This window comes from Galleria mellonella, unplaced genomic scaffold, assembly GCF_026898425.1.
Source record: "Galleria mellonella isolate WM207_F2 unplaced genomic scaffold, CSIRO_AGI_GalMel_v1 utg64, whole genome shotgun sequence".
Taxonomy (NCBI): domain Eukaryota; kingdom Metazoa; phylum Arthropoda; class Insecta; order Lepidoptera; family Pyralidae; genus Galleria; species Galleria mellonella.
Window position 1 is genome coordinate 9305498 of NW_026442133.1, and position 24145 is coordinate 9329642.

General features: G+C 29.1%; 2 protein-coding genes across 2 annotated transcripts in view; both read right to left on the reverse strand.

Annotated features, from left to right (window-relative positions):
• The window catches only part of LOC113514088 (glutamyl aminopeptidase-like), a 29198-nt gene extending 24106 nt beyond the window's left edge, over nucleotides 1–5092 (reverse strand). Inside the window, exons 1-2 of the mRNA XM_052900091.1 lie at nucleotides 4837–5092; nucleotides 176–370 (exon numbers count right to left, since the gene is read on the reverse strand). Of these exons, the coding sequence (XP_052756051.1) occupies nucleotides 176–370; nucleotides 4837–4839 (198 nt within the window). The 5' untranslated portion in view covers nucleotides 4840–5092. The remainder of the gene's footprint in view (nucleotides 1–175; nucleotides 371–4836) is intronic.
• A 7981-nt stretch (nucleotides 5093–13073) lies between these two features.
• Nucleotides 13074–21053, reverse strand: LOC113509481 (uncharacterized). The gene is made up of 2 exons (XM_052900097.1): nucleotides 20789–21053; nucleotides 13074–13372 (listed from the first exon to the last, which is right to left on the reverse strand). The coding sequence occupies exons 1-2, from the start codon at nucleotides 20997–20999 to the stop codon at nucleotides 13104–13106; spliced, it is 480 nt and encodes a 159-aa protein (XP_052756057.1). The 5' UTR covers nucleotides 21000–21053; the 3' UTR covers nucleotides 13074–13103.
• Between the last annotated feature and the right edge of the window lie 3092 nt (nucleotides 21054–24145).

The window sequence follows — 24145 nt, forward strand, 5'->3', positions numbered from 1 at the left end:
TAAATGCGTAACCACGCATACTACTACTTAGCTAAGCTATTTAGCTACTAATTTAAATACCTACCTACTTACCTACATATTTCAGTGCCATAATATATTAATTAGTACTTACAGTTAGAAATTTATTGGGCAAAGATAATGTCAAAAAATAAATTTAAATATATAATTAAATTACCTTTTCGTCGTTGATTCTTTCAATTGGAGTGCTTTGTGGCTTCTTGTCTGTTATTTTGAAAGCTTGCAATTGTTTTTCGGCATTTTTCAACTTTGCAGAAACACTTAAAGTTGATACTAGTAAACAGAAACATATCACTCCCAGTAACATGAGAAGTTTATTGTTACATGTCCATTGATAAACAGAATTTGACATCTAAAACAAAAAAAAAAAAACAATTATAGGTCTTCACGGTTATCTTGTTCTTTATATATGGTACATACTAGCTTTTTGTCCGCTACTTCGTACGCGGAAAACCACTTATGGTTTCTCTACTTCCCGCTTCTAGATGATGTATCAAAATAAAACAAATATCTATCACATTTTTAACTACACCTTCAAAAAATACAACTGTGAAAACCGCATAAAATTTGATGCAGTAGTAATTAAATAATGCTGGAACAAACATATTGACAGACAGACAGATATAAATTTATAAATATTGACAGACAGACATATATAAATTTATAAAAATTTTTGTTTTCACTTATATTGCTCTTATTAAGATCTTTATAAGAAAATATAAAATCTTTTTAAATATTTCTCGTGCACAGACATAGTCTAGTTACAATTTTGTTAGTACGATAAATTACATCAAATTACATAAATTGATCACGTGACCTGATATAAAAATTACAAAAAAAAATATTTTTGTAATTTGAATTTGTTCCATAGAAAGTTTTCCAATTTTGTGAATATTATATATTTTATTTTACTACTTATCACTAGGTTTTGGCTTGATATACCTTTTACAACTAATTCAATACATATGTACTAAAAACTACGTTGAAATTTATTGATAGAAATTGATCAACTTTCAAATCTCAAAATAATTTTTAATATTTTCGTTCAAACTGCATGATAACGTGATTGACTGTTTACAAAATATTTCAAGTATCCATGAAAAACAATAGTTGATAAATACGACGGTGAGTAATATGGAAGTATAATGCAAATTCACTTTTCATGTTTTTAAAGTCACGGTAAAGGTCATTAAGATGATTTACTCTGCTCCTTTTATGCTTTATAATCTCTAAATAAGATTATTATTTATACGGTACCATTATTTTCTTTCTTAAAACCTCAAATAAAGCCAAGGAATAAAATGTAGATAAGATATTTTTACTAATGAGACCCTTCAGTTTTCCTTGCGTAGGTAGGTAGGTACTTATGAATTCAAGTACATTTTAAAAATCTTTTTAATCTGTTCCACTGTGTTTTTAAAACTTATGTTTATTATGATTAAATTGCTATTAGGTTGTTTGCTTAACTTTTACCCATACTCATAGGGGAGTAAGTTTTGCCGTCACACATATTTTTGGAAATGGTTTTGTTGAGTATAGGTTCGTCGATCTTCCGTATATTCTCAAGGCCACTTGAGAGCTCGCCAAAAGTAAGAGTGGACCAAGTGGTTAAAAATAGCATCAGATATCAAGTTCCTCGGGGACCAAGTTTCCCCAGGTGTGTAGTACCATACTTTAGGAACAATTTTTTTTTTATTTTAGGTGCATGCACTATAGGTAAAATTTTAGCTAGTAGACAGAAAGTTTGTTAAATGGTAGAGAGGCGGATGTAAGCAAAAATGAGAATTTATGCAAAAATTAAACTAGTTTATTCGATATAGAGACCGTAGACATGAACCATGACATAGAAAGTGAATATATCAGGAGTAAATGGTCATATGTCTTATTTGAAGGTTTATCAGTGTTTTAAGATAATTATTATTTTTTAAATTTTACTTAAATTCTCATCTCCCCTCTTAAGGAGAGGAGATGGCAACTAACCCCCGGCAGAAGCACAGTCGGCCGGGGTTCAGGGCCCCAGGGAGAGAAACCGGCGTACAATGCGGGCAGAATCTAAGAGCACCGCTTTCTGCATCCTTCCCGGGAGTGAGCCTCCTCGGAATCCCAACCGTCTGAGATGTTGTTTCAGACTGGTTGGGATAAGACCGTTCACCGACATAACGATTGGAATGATTTCGGTAGATGTCACCCCCCACATTACGGTCACCTCGTGAGCCAGGTCGTTATTATTGTAATTATTAATAATAAAGTATTGGATTCATTCATGGGGACCGAACTCCCATATGGGTTGAGACGTAAGTTAAAAAAGCGTATGGTATTATAGGTTAAGCTGCAGTATATGATTATATTTTAATATTTTGTTCTGTTTACATATAGTTTTAAATTGTCAAAAGTAGGCATAGAATAATGTTGGAATATGGGCATGTACCTCGCATGTTTTGTATTTACGAAACAATTCTTTTTGTATTGATTACAGTCTGCTCACCTTTATATTTATTTTTAGATATTTAAAATCATTATTATCACATATTTCTGTGCCTCTAGTGAGAAAAGGTTCAATTCAAAATGGCCACTTTTCAGGAGAGCCAAAAAACTATTTTAAATAAAGAAAAAAAAATTCTGGTGCTTTTATTATTTGCTAATTGAACAAGTCAATGATTGCATTTATAGTAATTTTTTCTCCTCTTTCTTATGAAATTGTCGGTTTTTGTGTAAAACCTATAGTTTTAAAAATAATTCTATTATACCTAATCACACTTAACAAAAATATTAAAATTATCATGTGAAAATAGTTTTAAGTTGAATTAAAACTATTTTATTAAAGTATCGAAGAAAAACAATGTTGTGTATTTTACGCTGTAAAAAAATAATCGCTATTAAATGGTGTAAAAGGGTTCAAATCGAACTGATTAATTTTACACAAAAATAAATTCATATGTAAAGGGTAGTTCTAAGTATCTTATCATTTTTGGCACTATTTTTGTAAAATATTGTAGTTTTATTTCTAATTATGACTTTTTTACCACAAATATTTTGTTAATTGTAGCCTTTTACATGTTTACTATCTCTATTGTTTTTAAAGATATCGTTACGATTCTTATACCATTCGAAAGAGAAAAATTTGCTTATTTAAAGTAGCCTAAAAAAGAAAAAGGCTATAACTTGAGTTATACCCTTTCTCACTAGAGGCACAGATTTAAAGACAAAAACTTATGTACAATTTTAACATTTCACTGATTGCATTGTGACTTCTTGACACGCGGCCGGTTAGTAAATGATGCCCGAAAGTCACATTACAAAACCGGTCGCATGTATAAAATAATAATAAAAATATTTATAATAATAACAGGAAAACAAAGTATATTGAATAAGATTATGTGATTGATATTTATATATATTCGTATTTATAAATATAGTTATAATAATAAGTGCAATCAAATCACACCCATCACCTTATCTTCAAGCTGGATACCTGTTGCTATGTAAACCAGGCCACTAAGATTTGAGAGTATAATGAGAACCAATGACGTAATCAAGTATTTTAGATTATTTTCTAGGGTCTAGCCTCTTAAAAAAAAAGTTCATGTACTCTTAGATATGAATTTGTAAAGTTTTCCTCAGATCCTGGGATGGGCACCAGATAATCCTGGGATGGACACGTTCCAATCGCCACACCTCCCCTAAACACGCTTGTGACTAAAACCAATTTAGAAAAAATCATTTTCTAAATAACAGTAATGATTATAATTAAGAGTGAACAAAGGTGATCATTTGGGGGAAAGGGATTGTTAGTGATGAAGACTGAGAATCCCATTGCTAGCAATATACCCAACCAGGTCGACCTCCTCGCGGTTGCCCCTGGAAACTATCATGGTTAATTCCTGATGAATTTGTCATAATGGGCTAACTGGCCTGTTTTCATTCTCATCTATCACCCTTCACAGGTGTTCCGCCAGCGTATCCCGTTAGCGCAGGCGGAGTTACCATACCATTTTCACCCATCGAAAAAAAAAAGGTGATCATAAAAAGATATCTCTTCTAGACAATTTATTTTACAAGGATTTATGTTGTAATAACTTGTATACAATAAAAAAGTAACATTTAAAAGATATAAAATAGCTTAGTATTACTGGTATTATTCTGTATAAATGTCATACTTTTCATGGTTCACTGAATAATTACTAAGAAACAGTAAGAAAACAGATAGATACTTAGAAATCAAGACTATCAACGGACTGAGTTGACAGTTTGACTAAGTACAATTTATTACAGTAGGTACCGAGTAGGTAAATTAAAATAGTTTTAAGAATAATTTATTTATCCAATGTCGATTTTAATGAAATTAATAAAGGATTAAAATAAAAGTAAACACTTTCGTTAACACACAACTTTTAATTGCGTATATTCATTGGTAAATTTAAATCCAAATAAATTTATAATTTGATTACATACGAATACCAATACCAAATAAATGCACGAAATAATATTACATCTTTATTGTCTGCATTTTTATGTAGAAAATTATTTATTTATTTCATTTAGAAGTTTACAATCATAATTAACAAGCAATATATAAAAATAAACACAATTAAAATAGTAGACCTATAGATTCCTACAATAACATTTGATATTTACAGAAAACCTCACCTACTCAAAATTTAGCGCAGTAAACTAACTTGGTACTTTCATTAAGACATTTTGAAACCATAATATGAAGTTTGTCAATGTACAATTTACATGCTCGTCTTAGAAACTTGTTACTGACATAACAAGTTCTTTAATTAGCTATTACAACTTTATTTTATAAACAATACAAACCATTGTGCTGTGTGTGATTAATGATTCTTCATATAGAACAGGATGGCCAATTGTCCACCGTTGCGGTAACAACAAAAAAACAAATATGGAAATGGAAACGGTTTCACTCACGCGTACATTACCACCTTTCACTTTTATTAATATAGACGATACTTTTTATTAGGTTTATGTGACATGTAATGAGAATTATACCACGTAGTGTATTAATAGGGTATTTGTAACTATATTGACACCGTTACCGTGTAACTGCAGGTAGTCTTATACATTGCGACTAAATAAGAATTCTATGTTGGAGTATTTAGTTACGTCATTAGTTTCACTCGATTGTTGATTCGATCATTGCGCTATGATGACGAAGTCTATAAAATAGTGTAACCATACTGTTTGATGTGGAGAGGATATGTTTCTTTTTCTATAAATTAAATAGACAACGATCTAAGCGACGCTGTAGATTTTTTGGCGCGTACATGAATTCCCCAGGCTCGATTTTGGTAATCAAATAGGTTCAATATATATATATATATATATACATATCTGTCACGCCTTTCTCCCTTTAGGGAAGGCCGAACCATCTAAATAACTTTATATTTATTTATATTGAATCTTCAGTTTCTTGCACTTTAAATTAACGTACCTTAGAAAAATAGAAATTAAATTGACTCAACTTTTTATTTATGTATTGTATGATTGTACCTTTATATAGTATTATATGTGTATGTATGTAAAACTATATATGCGTATGTATATACGCATATATAGCTTTTAGTTAATATTAAAATAGGTTCATTATAAAAAAAAACCAAAACAGTTCTAGAATTAAACTAATGATCTTAAACATCTACAACTGCAAGGCAATCACTATCAGCAACTATCATGCTTTTGTTGAACTTCGAAGTAATTAATTAATTAGGTCTTTTGCCGTATTAATTTTCTAAGTGCAAGAAACAATTTGCGTTGTATATAAATTTGTATAATTAAGTATGTTGGTATGTTAGATATATTATGTAAATTTTACACTCAGCTCAATTGAAGAAAATCACGGAAAGTATAAAATTGTGTTGAGTTAAATAACGTTTTAGAAAGTAAACAGATTAAAGAGGCTTTTAATTTGTACAAAATTTCCACCAATTATAGATAAGTACGTAGATATATCGTTATCATTCAATTCTTTGACAAAAGCAGTCAAAATTTCTCCAGTTCGTTTTTATTGTTACCGTTTTTTGTAGTCTTTTGATTATTCTCGAAAAGTCACGACTAGGCAAATTTCGTTCAAGATTTATGAAAGGTAATGAAACAAAACAAAGGAATCTATCAAACAAAAGGGATATCTGTCAAGAGCATTTGACGCTTTTATAAAAATTCATACAAAGATAAAATAATATTGGAACACTCATAATATTATTATTCTATCTGTCTAGTAAATCCTTATTAAAATGAACAATATGTTAAGTTCAATAACCAATATCTTAGTAATATTTAAAATGTGAAAGCGAATTTTTTTTATTACTTATCGACGCCTTAACAAACCAATTCTCATAAAGTTTGGTATACTTGTAGCATTTGCGATGGAGAATCTATTAATCGCGGATAAACACTAGTAATTTTATAATTCATCCAATTATTTTTCAAATGTTTTTGTTTGTTTTTATATGCTTTGTATCTTTTAATATTTTTTATTTTTCAAGAACAGGTTTCATTACCTATTTTGGTTTTATTTTTATGAAATGAAAAATAAATATAAGATAAACTTTGAGTTCGCTATTCAATTGAATAGTAATACCTATTTATAAAGTTAATCTAATACTAACATTTAGTGCTTCTTATTATCTGTGATCATTTCTGATCAACGATTTAGTGTTGGTATTCGTTAAATTAATATCAAAATGTGAGCGCAGATAAGGTAATAAAAGTAAAATGATGTCGTTATTATTTGTACTATACTTTGTTACCCTTCATTTAATTATCCATTGTTTATTAACTGATTTTCACGCTATTCCATGTAGAACTGTATTATTAACTTCTAATGGAGATTGGAATGTACATGTACATGTAATGGACATTATAAATATCTAGAAAAAAAAAGTTATCTTTTAGCATTTTTTTAAAGTTTTGTCTCTAAAAGAGTGAGGCAGGGGATGAATTTAAATATAATTAAATGAAATTTGTTTTTATTTTTGGAGAGGTAAATGAGCTGCTAATCTACCTGATGGGAATCGGTGACCGTCGCTCAGGGATTCTTGCAATACGCGGAGAGTTGCTTGTGTGTTGTTGGCCTTTTAAATGTTTGTAGACATGTTTTTTGAAATGCCCCATACTATATTTTAAGGGAAAACTGAAGAAGGAAACCCATTCCATAACCCAGATGTACGAGATAGAAACGAACATAATGCATGAACAGTGGTAGTGTGCCACGCATGCAAATTATATGGGCGAACTCCAGTTCTATAGCGAAAGATACGACGATAAAAAAAGATGGCATCAGGTGGTATAACTCAATGGAACATTCTTCTATTGTACAGATGGCAGAAATTGGATAAAGGAGTAACATCCCGTCTCGAACTTAGAAAATCTAAACCGTTTGTCAGCATGGGATGATCAATCACTTGAACCGCTTAACTCTATAAGGAGTCAAGTGAGGAAAAGAGTTGATATTGGAATGCTCCTGCCCAAAAGTGTAAGTAGTATTCCATATGTGAACGAAGATGAGCATTATAAAGCTAGAATCGACGCTGATGAATGAAATACTCTTTCGGTTATTCAGAACCCGAAGTTTATTAGAAACTAGTTTCTTTTTTCCTCTAAATAATACCTAAATTGAGCGTCGCTCGAAATACCATTCCCAATGAACCCGATTTTTTTAGAGATTTAAAGAGGGATATCCAGGAACTTAGGTGCCATAACAAAGTAGACCTTCTTTGCAGTAAATGCACAGTCTTGTGTCTTTGAAGGATTAAAGGCCAACAAATGACATTTCCCTTACTCCAAGATCCGTTCCAGAACTTTATTGTATGTTTTGTTAGAAATTTTAAGTAAGGAAGGCAAAGTTTTAAATTTAGTCTTTTGTTAAAAAAGAAAGTACTTTGTCATTTTTGAAAATAACGTTCTCCTAAAAGGGTAAAGAGGGTGTGTCTTTTTAATTATTCAAAATTCAAAATTCAAAAATCATTTATTCATGTAGGACATTTTAGCCGCTTATGAACGTCAAATTTTTACATTATAATTTTATATTTACCCTACCGTCCAGTTCGGTATATAGATCCAATTGAGAAGAACTGGCAAGAAACTCAATTGAATTACTTTTTTTTTTTTAAAGCCAGTTTATTTACAATGTATATTTATATAGGTGTCTATGTCTAACGTTAAATGAAAATTCAGTGCATGAACAACTATTGCCATGCACACTCGTCATTCAAGTAATCGTTTAGTGAGTAATAGGCTTTGCTCAGTAAATATGATTTAACAGATGTTTTGAATTTATTTAAGGGTAATTCCAACATATCCTTTGGTATCTTATTGTAAATTTTTATACCTATTCCCATAAAAGACCTATTAACTTTTTCTAAACGATACTTGGGGACAGCAAGTTTGTCTTTAAATCTAGTATTAATATTATGAATATTGCTGTTTTTTGGAAATAAGTCAAGATTTTTATGAACATATAGAATATTTGAATATATAAATTGAGAAGCAACGGTGAGAATATTTGCCTCTTTGAATTTCTCTCTTAATGAGTCACGACTCTTCATACAGTAGATCGCTCGAACGGCACGTTTTTGTAATATGAATATATTCTTAATATCTGCCGCTTTTCCCCATAGTAATATTCCATAAGAGAGTAAACTATGAAAATAACTAAAATAGACTAATCTAGCAGTATCAGTATCAGTGTACTGTCTAACTTTACGCACGGCAAAAGCTGCTGAACTTAGTTTCGCTGCAAGGCTTTGAATTTGTGCACCCCATTGTGTTTTATTATCTAGTGTGATTCCTAGAAAGACAGTAGAATCTATAAATTCGAGAGATTCGTCATTTAATTTAATATTGCAATTAGTATTAAAACTTTTAGATAGAGAGAAATTAACACATTTTGTTTTTTTAGCGTTTAACATAAGATTGTTAGTTGTAAACCAGTGCAGGAGACGCCGCAAAGCACTATTTACATCGTCATAATTATTTGTCATTCTATTAACTTTAAAAATCAATGAAGTATCGTCTGCAAACAATACTATGCCGCATCTATCCTGCATGGCATATGGGAGATCATTAATGTAAACTAGGAATAAAAATGGACCGAGAATAGATCCTTGAGGTACACCCATTTGCACAAGTGACCCGTCAGACGTAGCGTTGCTAATCTTCACTTTCTGTATTCTATCAGATAGATAAGATTTTATTAAATTTAAAGCATTGTCTTTGACGCCATAAAAAGCAAGTTTTTTTAGCAATGTATTATGATCAACGCAATCAAAAGCCTTAGAAAGGTCACAAAAAACACCTATCACATCCATTTTAGTTTCCCATGCAGCAAATACGTGTCTAAGCAACTCTGCACCTGCGTCTGTAGTTGAACGACCTTTGGAAAAACCGAATTGACTATTGTGGATTAAATTATTTAAATTGAAATAACTGACAAGTTGCATAAGGATTATTTTTTCAAAAATTTTACTGAGTGCTGGGAGTATGGATATAGGTCTATAATTTAACTCCTATCTCCAGATTTAAAAAGCGGTATGATTTTACTAATTTTCATTATGTTAGGAAATTTACCTTCATCTATACATTTATTGAAAATAAAAGCAAGAGAGGGCGCAATAATTTCCATTATACTATCCAGTATTTTAACAGATATACCCCATAGATCCTCTGTTTTTTTATTATTAAGTTGTTTGAATATTTTCATTATTTCTACTGATGATGTATGTCTAAAGTTAAATACAGCTGATGACTTGCTAACATTGTCTGTTAGTAAAGTTTCAGCAGCAGACGGGGAAGAACAAAATTAAACATAATTCTATATTATTTACTTCCATAATATAGAATTATGTTTAATTTTGTTCTATTTAATTTGACTATCTATCTATATACACCATGTCAATCCACTAACCGTAGGTACACTGCTTTCAATTAATATGAATGGTTTAGAAGCATGAAAGTTTATAGCATTTGCATAATTAATAAAAATAATTGCCAAATTTGCTTTGCTTTGCTTCAGCACAAATAAGCATTTGTTTTAAAGCAAAGCAAAGGTAGAGTGAAGACCGAAACACAAAATACGAGTACATAATAATTCACTTGTTCATTGCCGACCAACGACATCCTCTCGGGTACATGAATTATGTTGTAACTTTGTACCTTTGTGTTGTTTTACTTAGTACTATTATAATTTTAATACGCGTCCTCAGCCTTGTCGTCTGAAATAAAATGTATTTGCATTTTATATCAATACATAAACAATTCTCTGTTTATCAGAGCAAGCAATATGAATAGTAATACAGCAGATCAAATATCAAAATACTTTGCGACTTCAGTAGTAACTTAACAGCTAGTCGTGTCGTTTTAGTAGGAGAGATTATTTTTTTTCTTTTATCAACACTTATTCCTATGGAAAAAATAAATTATTCAGTATCACTAGTAAATACTCTCTTAAAAAATTGCTAACGCATTTAATTTCTCTTTGTAAAATTACATAAGTCCATTATTATATTTAATTATCTAGAAGTTTGTTTAAGACTCCGGAATGTATAAATACTCCCTAACTTTTAACTTAGGTGGTAAAAAGTAAGGTAAATTGACCCTTTAAAATTGACTAATAAACTTATTAAAACGATTATCAAGTTAATTTGGTGTCAAATTAATGCAAATGTACCTTTCATTTACATTAATTGATAATTATAGCTTGACATTATTCATTAGTAACCGACATTGGGACTCTCGCTCTTCAATAGAACATTAACAGCTGATATGGATCATAATTAAAGTAGAAAAATGGTCATAATTCTTGCGGGTGTCCATTTATCTGCATGGTCATAACACCATGTATTCTTTCCCCAAATATATGTTAAGTCAAACATATCATTGATTGAGGTACCAAGAGGCAGCAAACTCTTGCATATAATATATTATAGTTATGCTAATAAAATCGCGGATAAAGCTAATTTATAAATAAAACAAAAAATCATGTGATTTCATATTTTGTAATTCCTAAAAAGTACTTAAATAAATAATAAATTATTAATACAGTACTTCAATCTATTACAATCATTATTTACATATACAAGTTCTTTACATAAATTTTATTTTTAATACATTAACTCTGATCATTAATTTTTAAAATTTGGCATGTATACTGCCAGGTACCTTTTATCTTTCAATAATGTATGTAATTTAAAAAAAAAATACAATTAAATATTAAATGAATTACTTCTTTCTAATAACTAAAACAATATGGACTTATTATACTTAAGAATTTAAATTAATTAGTTTTTAATATCTAAGTTTAAATATTCGGGTATATTAGGTTTTATAATTACTGCCATACGACTTATTTTGAATATATTAATCTAACTATATCTCAATGGTAAAATACTATTAACCATTTAAATAAAACCTAATATGAAGAATATGGAATTCTAATAATTAATCAAAAAATGCAAAGAACTCACTTAAAATTGGCATGGCTTCTATTATAATTGCAGAAAACTTAATATTTATGGCAGAAAATTAATCTGTTGAAAGTATAAAATGTTACTGCTAGGTATGTAATACTCAAGTGAAAGTAGAGAGCAAACTAGTTATCAGACGATAGTTATGATAAATCAAGTATTAAAGATCAGGCACAGCGTAAAATTAAGTAAACTTGAGCGTTATTGCAAATATTATGGGTTAATATTATATATTACAGAACGATTGATACCTCATAAATACAATATGCCACCCAGGCGTCAAGAACAAAAAGTGTTAATGTCACTGTGCTCAATAGTTCCAACTTACCATGAACTTTAAAAAATAAATGGTGTTATGCGTTAGTTTTGATAACTGTAAACCGACTTTAATATTTCTTCTTTATTGTTAAAATATTATTTATATTAATGTATTCAATAGTGACTAGTGTTGTTCTCTGTGCTCATGAGTATTCCTGAATTTAAAACGTGAGTAAAGCCGTTATAAACAATAACGTATTGATTTATTTATATTTCAATATATAATATCACCAAAATCTGATTCAGTCTAAAATGGCCAATGGCAAAAAACTTACATAATAATCTATTTAACAATATGCACCATGTTCATCTTTATGTAAAGGACCTATTAGTTTACTAAAAGTCTTAAAATAATGATCCTCGCCTAAGAATAATAAATATTATTATGAAACATGCTGTTTACCTTCATCTCTTTCTCTCTTATATATTCGACTAATAACTTTATTAATTTGTAAACAATTTGCAAATAATTAATCAAAGTATTAAAATTCTCTCAGGTACACAATAACTTAAAGAACAGTAAGCGGCAAGTTGAAGTTATATTTTAAACTATAACAAAATACTTAATTATAATTTGTGTTTAATATACTGTGTGAATAGATCGCGTGTCGTATTCAATAAAACTACAAACTATTCCAATTTTCAAAACTATATAACTAGTTGTGTGGTCTGAATAGTTGATGGTTTAACAAAAGGTTTATCGACATATTTGTTTAAGTCTAGTTTTTACTGGTTTTGCATTTTGAATGTAATTTTACTCCCAATTAGTAGTTTTCTATGTTTTATCTTTACTGAAATCGTTTACATATTATAATTTTTACAATAATTTAACAATACGTATAACAATGATTATAGCCAGCTGAACTTCGAGAATACAATGACCAATTTTATATACTAATACAATTTTTTTTTATTTATATTTAGAAATATGTACGTGACGCGATTACAGATAAATAATACCTACATTTCTGATATTTTTGCATCATGAAAATAAAATTAAGTATATATAAAGAATGTGAAACTTTAAAATTAACTATAATGATGAATTTTATTATTAACTTTAAAATAATGACTTAGAGGAGCAATTGTTTTATCCTATTAGTAATATCTATAGAGTATGTAATAAGTTAGAAATAATCAATAATTAAAATAAATAACTAAAATTATCAAAAAATTTTTCATGAACCGATTACTATGTACAATCAATAGGAATATTTTTTTCTAAACCCTTCTTTTGACCCTTTTTTAAGTAAAAGGTTTGTGAATAACGATTGACAAAAATAGATGTCAATTTATATAAGCTCCATATTCAATATTGCTTCCATGGTAACCATAATGAATTTCTGCCATTTCTGCGTCCCGTCCCTTCACTGTACTATGATTTTTAAAAGCGTTCAGGATTATTAGACCTAAAGCCACTTTTCCAACCATAAGAGCTTTGAAGAGCATGAATTTAAGCATGCTCAGAAATAATGGGACAATTGTTGATTGTATGATGAACGGCATGATGAATAAAGGCAAGATACGCTCCATGAGTTTTTTCTGTTTGCCTCTGCCTGGAATAAGAAAAACAAAACATTATTCTACCTAGATTTTAGAATAAGAAATACAAGTAAATACCCAATTGCGTAGGAAAGGAATGTAATGTTTTACAGCTGTAGGTATGTATGTAAATTATAATTTAAATACTATTTATATTATTCAATTAAAAAACATAATTGCAGTATGTTATTATGAAATAAGAGACGATTCTTCCGATTTTTTTGTGTATATGATGTGGAATATCTTCTGAATCTGAATCAATACGTTAATCATTAGTGATTATTTCCGTATTGGTTTTTTTTCTTATACAACTTAGAATGGCAAACAAGCTGACGGCCCACCTGATGGAAAGTGGTAACCGTCGCCTATAGACATGAGCAGTACTATGGACATAACAGAGTATACTGTTTCACCCATGATACCTCCCATGCGTTGCCATTCCTGAGGACTCGGATGTTATTCCTCTGTACCCTGTAAATTCACTACATATCCCACCCTTCAAACCGAAACATTGGTTCTAAATTAATTGTATTATGATCACACATCTCTTTTATGCGGAGCAAAATTCTGAATATAATTAAATAAAACTATCAAATATATTTGTAATACAATAAAACATATAACTAGAGTTAATAAAATATGTATAGATATGTATAGATGTTTTTATATGTGCAAGAAGAAATACATTTTACATATAAGTACTTCTTTCTATACCTACACTTGAACTTTCAAGAGAGGTCGTCGAAGAAAGTTATCATAAAGGAATGCCGTAAGGTTAGTTAACAGTTAATTATAAAAAATACTTCTCGATGAGATGAACAGACACGATCGAGGACATCGAAAATATATCTTTTTAACTGGATTTAAAAACGTATATGTATTAATTATACACATACCTATATGCATAAATATTTTATAAATATGCGAATATTTAGCACAATAGCACAGACTGGACAATCTGTGTAAATGTCTTGACCAACTTTTAATAAATAGTGTATTAATAATTAGCTACAGTATTAAGTTATAGTATATACCTACAGCTTTAGTGGTAAGACAGGAGAAGAAAAACTCAAAATGGATTTTTGTACCGAAATGCTTGGCCAGTATAATAGGAACGAATGAACGAATAAAAATTCTTTATTGTTTCCTTCAAAGAATGATACAGATTATAAAGATTAACTATGTGTACACAAACAAAATGAATATTTAATAATGAATAGTGATTTAAAAGTTTTCTGCTCATAGTTCATAGACATTAACAAGGCGAGGTAACATCATTCCAAATAATCAAGTAGATTCTACTTTACTATTTGGAATATCAACGTACAGTTTTTATATAAATTGAAGTATGTATTTGAGTCATCTATCTCTATTATGTCAGGTGTACATCGATGACGCTTTGGTACTCTCATTTGCTCTAGGTTACTGATCTACAAAAATTTAACAATGAGTTTTTGTGGATCCGTAATCTAGAGCAGACAAAAAAAAATATATGGGGCATTCCGATACAATCTGATTTAATAACATTTTAATTTAGTTTTTTTTTTTATGAAATCAGAATGAGCACAGTAAAATTAATTTAAGTAGATAAGTGTGATTATTTTTTATGTGAAACCGTTCAAGTGTGAGTTGCACTCACACGCTATGAGTTCCGTATATAAATTAATCTGTAAATATATATATTTTTGTTTTCTTTGTTAAAATTTTATTCGAAAACATGAAATAAAATTTTATACGAAATAAACACTCAATACTTATTATTAGTGTTACTGTAATTTGGAATTTCTTATTTTGTAATTATTTTAGGATTTTATTTTAGGATCTATAATATAATATAATATAATATAATATAATAAAACAGAAGAGTTTGTAAAATTTAAAATTTTAATTACTTGTTGTAGACAAGAATTATTCCATTTATAGATTATCATTTAATTAATTAATTATTTAATTTTAAATTTTGAAATGATTATTAAATTCGTGAGTACTTTTTTTGAACCATCTACCAATTTCCTTTGTAATATGAGTGGATCAATAATATATAAAGCTATTATAAATTACTTTTTGATAGTATTAGTAGTTTTTGATATACTCGTATAGCGAACAAATGGGCTATGAGGTTTTTTTTGTAAAATTTTGCTACGGAATTCTAATAATAATATAATAAATATAAATGTAAAGATAGAACAATTAAATTATAAACCTTAATAGTTAAAAAGCAGAGTCCGTCGATTTAATAGAGCCTATCACACCATTTTATGGTAAGTAAGCAACTAAGATCCCACATCAGATAAAAGACTTCATCATCACTAGTTGCTGCTGTAATAAATATCTATTTTATTTACGCTTACCGAACATTTAGCATCGTTTCAGTTTTGTATTTTTTTCGGTGACAACTCTAATTCGAGAGCCTAACTGACTGATAATTGTAACAAAACTTTGGAAATTATAAAAAATATTGTATTAATGTTATTAAACCATTTATATAATATTTTTTAATCTTTCATAACTTACACAAAACCGAACTATTATTCTCATGGAAACATACAATCGTTCCTCGGGGAAAGTGGTACTATTTTGCAGAAATTATTTCCATTGTTCGCGTATTATTGTTACCAGTGCTACTTACAACGCTAAACAGTTGGAAACAATTAATGAAGTACCTGATTACAGTTCAGGGCATTCACTTTCCCTAAAGCCGAACGAATGGTAAATGTAATAGACACTTCCCCATCGATGGACAACAAGCACCTGTGTCTGCTCTGATTACCTGAATGCACGCAATTTCACCGCTTTCACGCGGCTCACTAAAAACATGCGCGAACGTATTTCGTAGTTTTAAATTTACAAAAATTTAATGTCACAGACACGTGATGCAAATAAACGGGTTTTGTAACAGCAATATAATTGATGCAAATTTTACAAATGTCTATCTACGGGAAGTTAGTTTCATTATTTTGCTATTAATTTAGTGGACTTATGGTACAAACGATGTGGTGTACATGCGATTGAAGTATTGTTATTCATTTTTATATACACTTTTCCTATTACGTTTTACATATGACTATTGACGATGCAAATATTTTTTTTATGCGACAAACAACCAGACAGCCAACTTGACACAAAATGGTAACTGTCGTTAATCAACATTAAAAGTAATATGGACATTAGATAGTATACTCTGACGCCCATGACAATTTTCATGCATTATAATTTCTGAGAAAAAAAAGTACTATGCCTCTGTACTACGTAGTTTCATTTCTATCAAATGAATCTCATCCTTCAAATTCATTTTGAAGGATGAGAATTATTTGATAGAAAATGAACAATAATGCAGAAACAACAGAGGAATATAATTATACAAGTATATTTTTTTACAAAGTCTGCTTTTAGTAATTTATTAATATAATTAAATTATGTAAAGTAAAAATGTAAAGTATGTTAAACCTTTTAAGTAAATAAGAGGAATAGAAGGGATTTTCGCTAGTCATCTAATTTAACATATCCGAATAGGTATTAATTAGAATTTGGTAGAATATTGTTTTCCTGTTTGATTTGTTCGCATTTTTACGAAAAGGAATCTCTGGTGCAAGACATATATCGCTTTCCCATACATTGGCTGACGTGCCAAAGCATGGTATGGATAGGATTAGACAACATCTCTTTAAGGGTGGTCTCTTTCAGTAAGTATTTACAGAACTTACAAATTCTATACTATAACTACATAAAAGAATAGCTATGGCTCTATAGAAACAACCTCTGTGGTGAGGTTAAATTTTTTCTTCCTCTGTCTGAAGAAAATTTGTACAGTATTATTTTTTACAAACGTTTATTATCTACTATTATTCAGATTTACTGATATCGAAGTCTTGAGCAAATTAGCAATTTTATTGAAAACATCAATATTATAGAAAAGCTATAAATATTTTGTATATGTGTCTAGTGCACAATCGAGAGGTCATGACTGTAGATACCAACATCTATATATGGTGACGTCACAGTCAAAAATAAAAGGTTTTGCATCTGTGATTATAACGAACGTAGCTACTTAAAAATCAATCGAACAAATCTCCTTTTACTTACGCTCCACTTTATAAAACTTTTAGATCACTACGTGACCAACTGCGAATTCGTACTACGAGTGACGAGTACAACAGAAATTCATTACAAAAAAATTTGTAACAATGTTGTTAATGCTACAATTTTGACAACTAAATAGCCTATCCAGTTCTATTTTATGAATGTAAATTTAAACATTTTCTTAAAAATCTAACTACTGTAATAATTAATGACATTTTATATAATTATTACTTTATTAACTATTCAAATTGGTATTAATAAGTTATCATAATATTTAATTTAGTAAAAATTAAAATAATTATTTTAAAATAATTTAGTAATAAATACTAAAAGTCCGAAGCGGATCATCTTCACACTATTGTAAGAAATTGAGATTGAGTAAATGTTTTAAGTTTGAATTGGGAATTATTTTTTCTCGTGTATTATTAATATGTCTATCAATGTTTATATCATATACACGTAAATATACTATACAAAATTCTAGCAAGTATACATTCAAAATATATATAAGAATTTTGTATCACTTTTATTTTTCAACATTTCTCCCCACTTACCGAATAATTACTCTACTCGTAGTTATAATATTATATACCCCTTCACGCACACACAAATTAAAAAGTTGGCTTGTTTTTGGCAATGCGTTTGTATTGTGATACTTCTTCAAAAGATCACGAAATATATGTATAATTTCAGCTTTATTTTAATTTCTCTATACAGTTAAAAGAACTTAACGAAAATGTAAACAAAAGAATAAATGGCCCGCCCAAAAGACAGTTTGGTGGTGTCCAAATATTAAAATAAAATAAATCTATTGATTGATTATTTCGATTTCTTACTAACTTCTTTTAAAAAGTACTTCTGTAAAAATTTTATCAAAATTTAGCCAACCTTTCATTAAATTTTATTGCAATAGACTATAAATAATTTAATCAAAAAGGTTCACCAAAAAAGTTAGTTTAAAGGTACCTAATAACACAATTAAGATTACAGAACGTTTTTTGTTAAAAATTTATAAAAAAGATAAAAAATATGTCTCAAAATTTGGAATAATAGATATAGTTCGCCGTGTGGTTCCAGCATAGAATAGGCTACCCCTTTCTTTCCTTGTGGGTGTCATAAGAGGTGATTAAGGGAATCAATGGTCGAAGGATGGACATCAATATCTATCTTAAAATATCACCAAAGATTAACTGCGGTTGCCAACCCGTCTGCCAAGTGTAGCAACTGACAAAATCTTTATATTTGCAGTGGATAGTTAACGGCTGGTATAATAATGATGATAATATATATAGTTTTATACCAATTTTAGAATAGTAGCGTAAATCGATTTAGTACTTTCCACTTTATACAAGAACATAATTTTCACATGTAATTTAAATACTTATAGTATAAAATGTTGACCAACATATACACTTGATATTCTATAAAATATACACATTATTTATGCAAATAAATACAATTCGTTACATAACTGGAAAAGCAAACAATTAGAAAACAAACGGATGTAACAAAGTAGAAAAACCAGAGTGTAAAATAAGTTTTCGTTAGTTTATGACCACTACGTTGTCATGTAACACTCTCACAATTACTTATGTATGAGTCTAGTATGCACATTTTATAATATAACAAGTATGTAAATGTAATATAATTTCTTCTTAGAAAAATTACTTTAAAAGGATCAACGATCAAATGTTTCGTAGATACTTTATATTGCAAATATTTGAATTTAAAACGCAATATTGCATGTTTATATGTAGATTTTGCTACACAACAAGCAAACTTTTGCCCCGCATTTAAAAATTAAAGCTTCAATCATTACAAGGTTACACGTTGCTCGCAAAGAGCCGGAGGCACATACATACTCGTACATCCGTAAAACATTACCCTCGTTTCTTCAGTAATCGAGTAATAAAAACAAATTAGTGACATTTCCTTTTCCTTACAATACAATGACAGGAATGGCATGAAAAAAAATATGTAACTACTCAAATAATTGCAAGTTTCATGATTTTAGTACGCCTGAAGCAAATCAGAAAAGCCCATTTTTTAAATTGTTGATACCGTTATCATTTATATGAAAGAAGTTCTTTACACCACTAACCCTTACTAATATTACAAATATGAAAGTGAGTTTGTTTGTTTATTATCTTATAGCGCCTTAACGGCTTAACCAATCACTATAAAATTTTGTATACACATATTATATGGGATAGAGAAGAATATATGCTATTTTCACCCCGATCAGTAAACTTACCCAATTACACGAACAAAGTCGGTGATAAAAGCTAGTAGGAGATAATTCTGATTTTAAAGACCTATGCAATGAACATGTAACGGACAAATTTTCCCATTCTATATATTTGTACAACACGTGTGCGATATAACATGTCATTTTTGGGAATTTATTATGTCCGGATTAAAATTTGCACAGAGGATTGTCTCTCGTTAGACTTAAAAACCGGGGAAAAACGAGAGAAACATAAAGGGGAATTTTGTACGATCAAAAAATTTTTTTCGTCGCTTAGACCATGAGATCGTAAACAGATTTGACTTTAATGTATTTTTGATTTTAGAAATTATTGCTGATTCTCACATTATTAAATTAGCTTTTATTTGTAGATATTATAAACATACTATAAATTATTTGTAAATGCTAATAATCTTCTTGGAATAATTCATCAAAAACGTAATGTATAATTTATATATATAGGGCATATTATAAAACGATAATATCTAGACGTACTCAGTAATTAAAATGCTTGAAACTTCATAATTATAAATTTCCAATATATGTTAATAATAATTATGTTTCACAAAAAACCGACTTTATTTGAGATAAAACTAGTTATTTTGATCTAGAAAATAACCAACTATACCGATTTTGATAAAATTTCTATAGGACCAATCTGTAAGTATATACTTTTAGATAAAAAAGAATTTTCCAAAATAGTTTAAAACTGACGGAGTTATGAACTATAAAAAGAAGTAGAGCCGAATTACCAGATAACCTGCTCCTTTTTGATGTTGGTTGAAAACTGAAGATAATTTTATATAATTACGAGATAAGAAAGGGATTTCACTTGCATGTTGTCGTCATCATCATCATCATCATTTTAACTTCATCGTTCAGTATTGGATTAAAAATGTAATACTATTAATGTAATTTCCATATCTCGGTATCTATTTATCGTATTGCCCAAAATTACATATCTGTAGCTTTGCGATTACGTGATTAAGCCTATTCAAATCCTCTTTACCTAATTAATGGAAACTAACGAAGCCAAACTCAATTAATAAAGGATTTGTGAAACACAGTATAAATATTTTGAAAGTAAATAAAACAATCTCACCTTCGGCAGCAGTTTGTTTAGTGTCGATTTCAAATGAAAATAATTTTTCCGTGTCATTGTGAGGAATCTTCAGGGTGATACCTTGGATGAGTTCCACTTTTTTGATTAGGTCATCTTGAGGCAATGTTGATTGTGGATCTTGAGCGAACACCAACGTGGCCTTCACAGATAATACGATACAGGCACAGAGGAAACATACCGCGCGCGCCATTCTGTCGAGTGGCAGTGGATATTCTGATTAATCTGTAACCAGCTTTCTGCCAGCCCCCACCATTGATAGTCTTACAAACTGTTGTAACTGTATCGAGGCATGCTGTGTATGCAAACAGTAATGTTATCGCATGGAACACCCCGTTTGGTAACAACGTTTGGTTACTATATTAGTCATGTATATATACCGTTAAGTGATGAATCAAACATTATTTTTTCATTAATTCAATAACAATGCATATGCCTTTAATCATTTTATAAAACATTATGCTTTTTTTTCTTAAATAAATAAATAAATAAAAATAAATAAATAAATTCATTCATTAACATTACAAATATGAGGATCCGTCATCGTATATAAATCATTATGAAAACAAAAAATCAAAGGGAATAAAATTAAGGCAACTGGAAAACAGCCAAAAATAAATGAACATCACAAAAACATTTCTTTTTCTTTTACATTTTTCATAATGTCAACTTTCATCCTATCTATATTTTCATAAAGATTTATTGGTTGATAGCCTCTGGTTAAAGCTTGATAATTAAATAAACAAAAATACTATAAATAATTGATTTACCTACTCTGTTTGAATAAGTGTTTTGTTTTTTCTTTTACCCTAAATGCCTAATTTGCAAGACAGTGACAAAGTATTCTAATAATCAAAATAGGTTTGTAGAAGGTATTGATTATTAGGAATAGGAGAGTAAGAGTTTAACATGACATACCTATGGAAAATTGGTCAAGTTCAGGTTGAATTCGTGTTTTTTCGAGTATTCCATCTGGTTTTGTTCTGTTGCAAGCAAGGTTATTTAAATGCAACATGCAACCACATATTATATACTATAACTAAATTATTAATTACAATATACTACTACTAAAGTGTGTTATATCGACATTCTAATACAAAGTTGTGTATATCTAAATCCTCTCTTTTAAATGAATATTGTTATTAAAATTAGGAAATCGTATGATGTCGTTCATTTTCACAAAAGTATTTTTCATACATGGTATGTAAGGTTTATATAGTTATGTAAGTACATAAATTATCTGGAACATACATACAGACAGACAGGTAGATAAATTAAAAAGTTATTATTTTAGCTTTTATTCTTCTTAAATATCGACAGACATAGTCTAGCTATGCATTAGTTTAGTAGCTATAGGTACCTACAGAAGAAATGGTAGCGTGACATTAATAAAATTTGTCGGAATAGCTGTTCTATAGCCGCAGAATAGTTATTTTACATGTAAGTACCCGGTCTTTTTTGTAAGGCCTATAATTTTCGTCTGTGGAGTTTTATAGCTCCATTATTATCGTATTATCCAATTTATAGCTAACATGTAGGTAAATAGACAAAAAATGACTCAATGTAGTTATTACACAATGTACCTCATTTACTGTATGTTCATTAAGTTATAACTATCGGGACTTAACGCGACAAGATTACAGGTAAACAATACCTACATACAAACCTGATTTTTATTATATGCCAACAACGCGAAAGTTTATAATTAATATATAGGTACTTCGTGAAAGTAGATAGTTGGAAACTAAAGCCCGTTGGATACTAGATAACCTAGTTAGATCCAACCTGAAGTCATAAATATTTTGCTACGTTATACAGGTAAGCAACTCAAAACTTTATCATCAATATGTAAAAATATACATGTTTTAAGTGTAAAATAATGATTCGTAAAAATAAAGCTGAACTTAATAGTAAAATATTAAATACCTTTCAATAATCATGACTCGCGGGCATATTTATAAATTAATGCACTAATAAAAATATATTATATATATAAAAATATATATTCCAAAAGCAACGTTAATAAATTTAGGATTTTATTCCACACAAATTATTGTTTTTAATTTAAATAAAATTTCTGTAGTAATTATAACAATTAAAAAAAATATAGTCATCAAAGTCGGGACAAAATTAATACACTCAAACGAAAACACATTATTAAAGGTGTGGAGCTTTACGCGTAATTATTTTGTGCTTACATTATAATTATTATCTCACATTTATGATGCTTGAGGTAAGTACTAGTACAATAGTTTATTAATTGTCTAGTTTTAATTACAATCTTACACGCAAACTAAGTGAACACGTTTCGTTTGGCGTTTATATCACATTCGTAATTAGTTGCTAACTTTCAGTTCATCAACATCAGACAATCTAATGTCGACGAACTGAAAGTCGCTTCGTCAAAATGAACAATTGAAAGTTAATGATATATATATTTTTTTTTATTTTAATATATTTTCTTTCTGGTTTTATATATACATTTTGCAAATTAATTGACTCCTAAAATTTTATAGTAATTAATTTAAATAAAATATCTAAAACTGCGCAAAATGTTTTTAATGATAGCTTGAAACAAAATATTGTTTAATATGCTCTCCTTATAATTCAAGCTCTACAAAATATCATGTAATTAGATAGACGACAACATTTTATTAGCCGGTAAACGACACTGGATTGATAGATATGTCTTCGCTACAGAAATGCGTGAGATAGAACAAAATAGCAACAGTTCTTTTGCATAAGATGAACACGTATTTAGCAATAGATTGTTTTACTTGATAATGAACGTAGGTAACTTCTATATAACAGCGTAAATTAAAACAATAGGCAAAATACTTCTGACTATATTTATAAACGAGAAAGTAAATGTGATTTAAATTATATAAACGTCCCTTGGGTTATAAATAATTTGTGTGACGCAACGTAATAACTGTTTGGAATGCAAATTGTGTAATAAATTAACAAAAGTTCAAAGAAATCAAGTATAGTCCTCTGCCAACAAACTGGTTTACAAAATTATACTTCAAGCTTCGATTTCAATGGTTCAACTTTCATTTTCATATAGTGCCCCAGAGAAATTTTCCATAAAGTTACATAAAAACGTGCCGACCATTATACTCTTATACGTGGTTCACACGATATCCTTAAAAACAAGAGATACCATTTGAGTACTTGAGAATGTTCTATTGTAGAATGCGAAAAAGTGTTCTGTACTGTGATAATGAATAGAATTGTTCTACGAGTATTGTGATATTTCTTTAAAATTTAGTAAAATCTAATATGACAACTTTTAAATGGATTTTCTTTTTAAGCGAATGTCTTTGTTATATACAATAT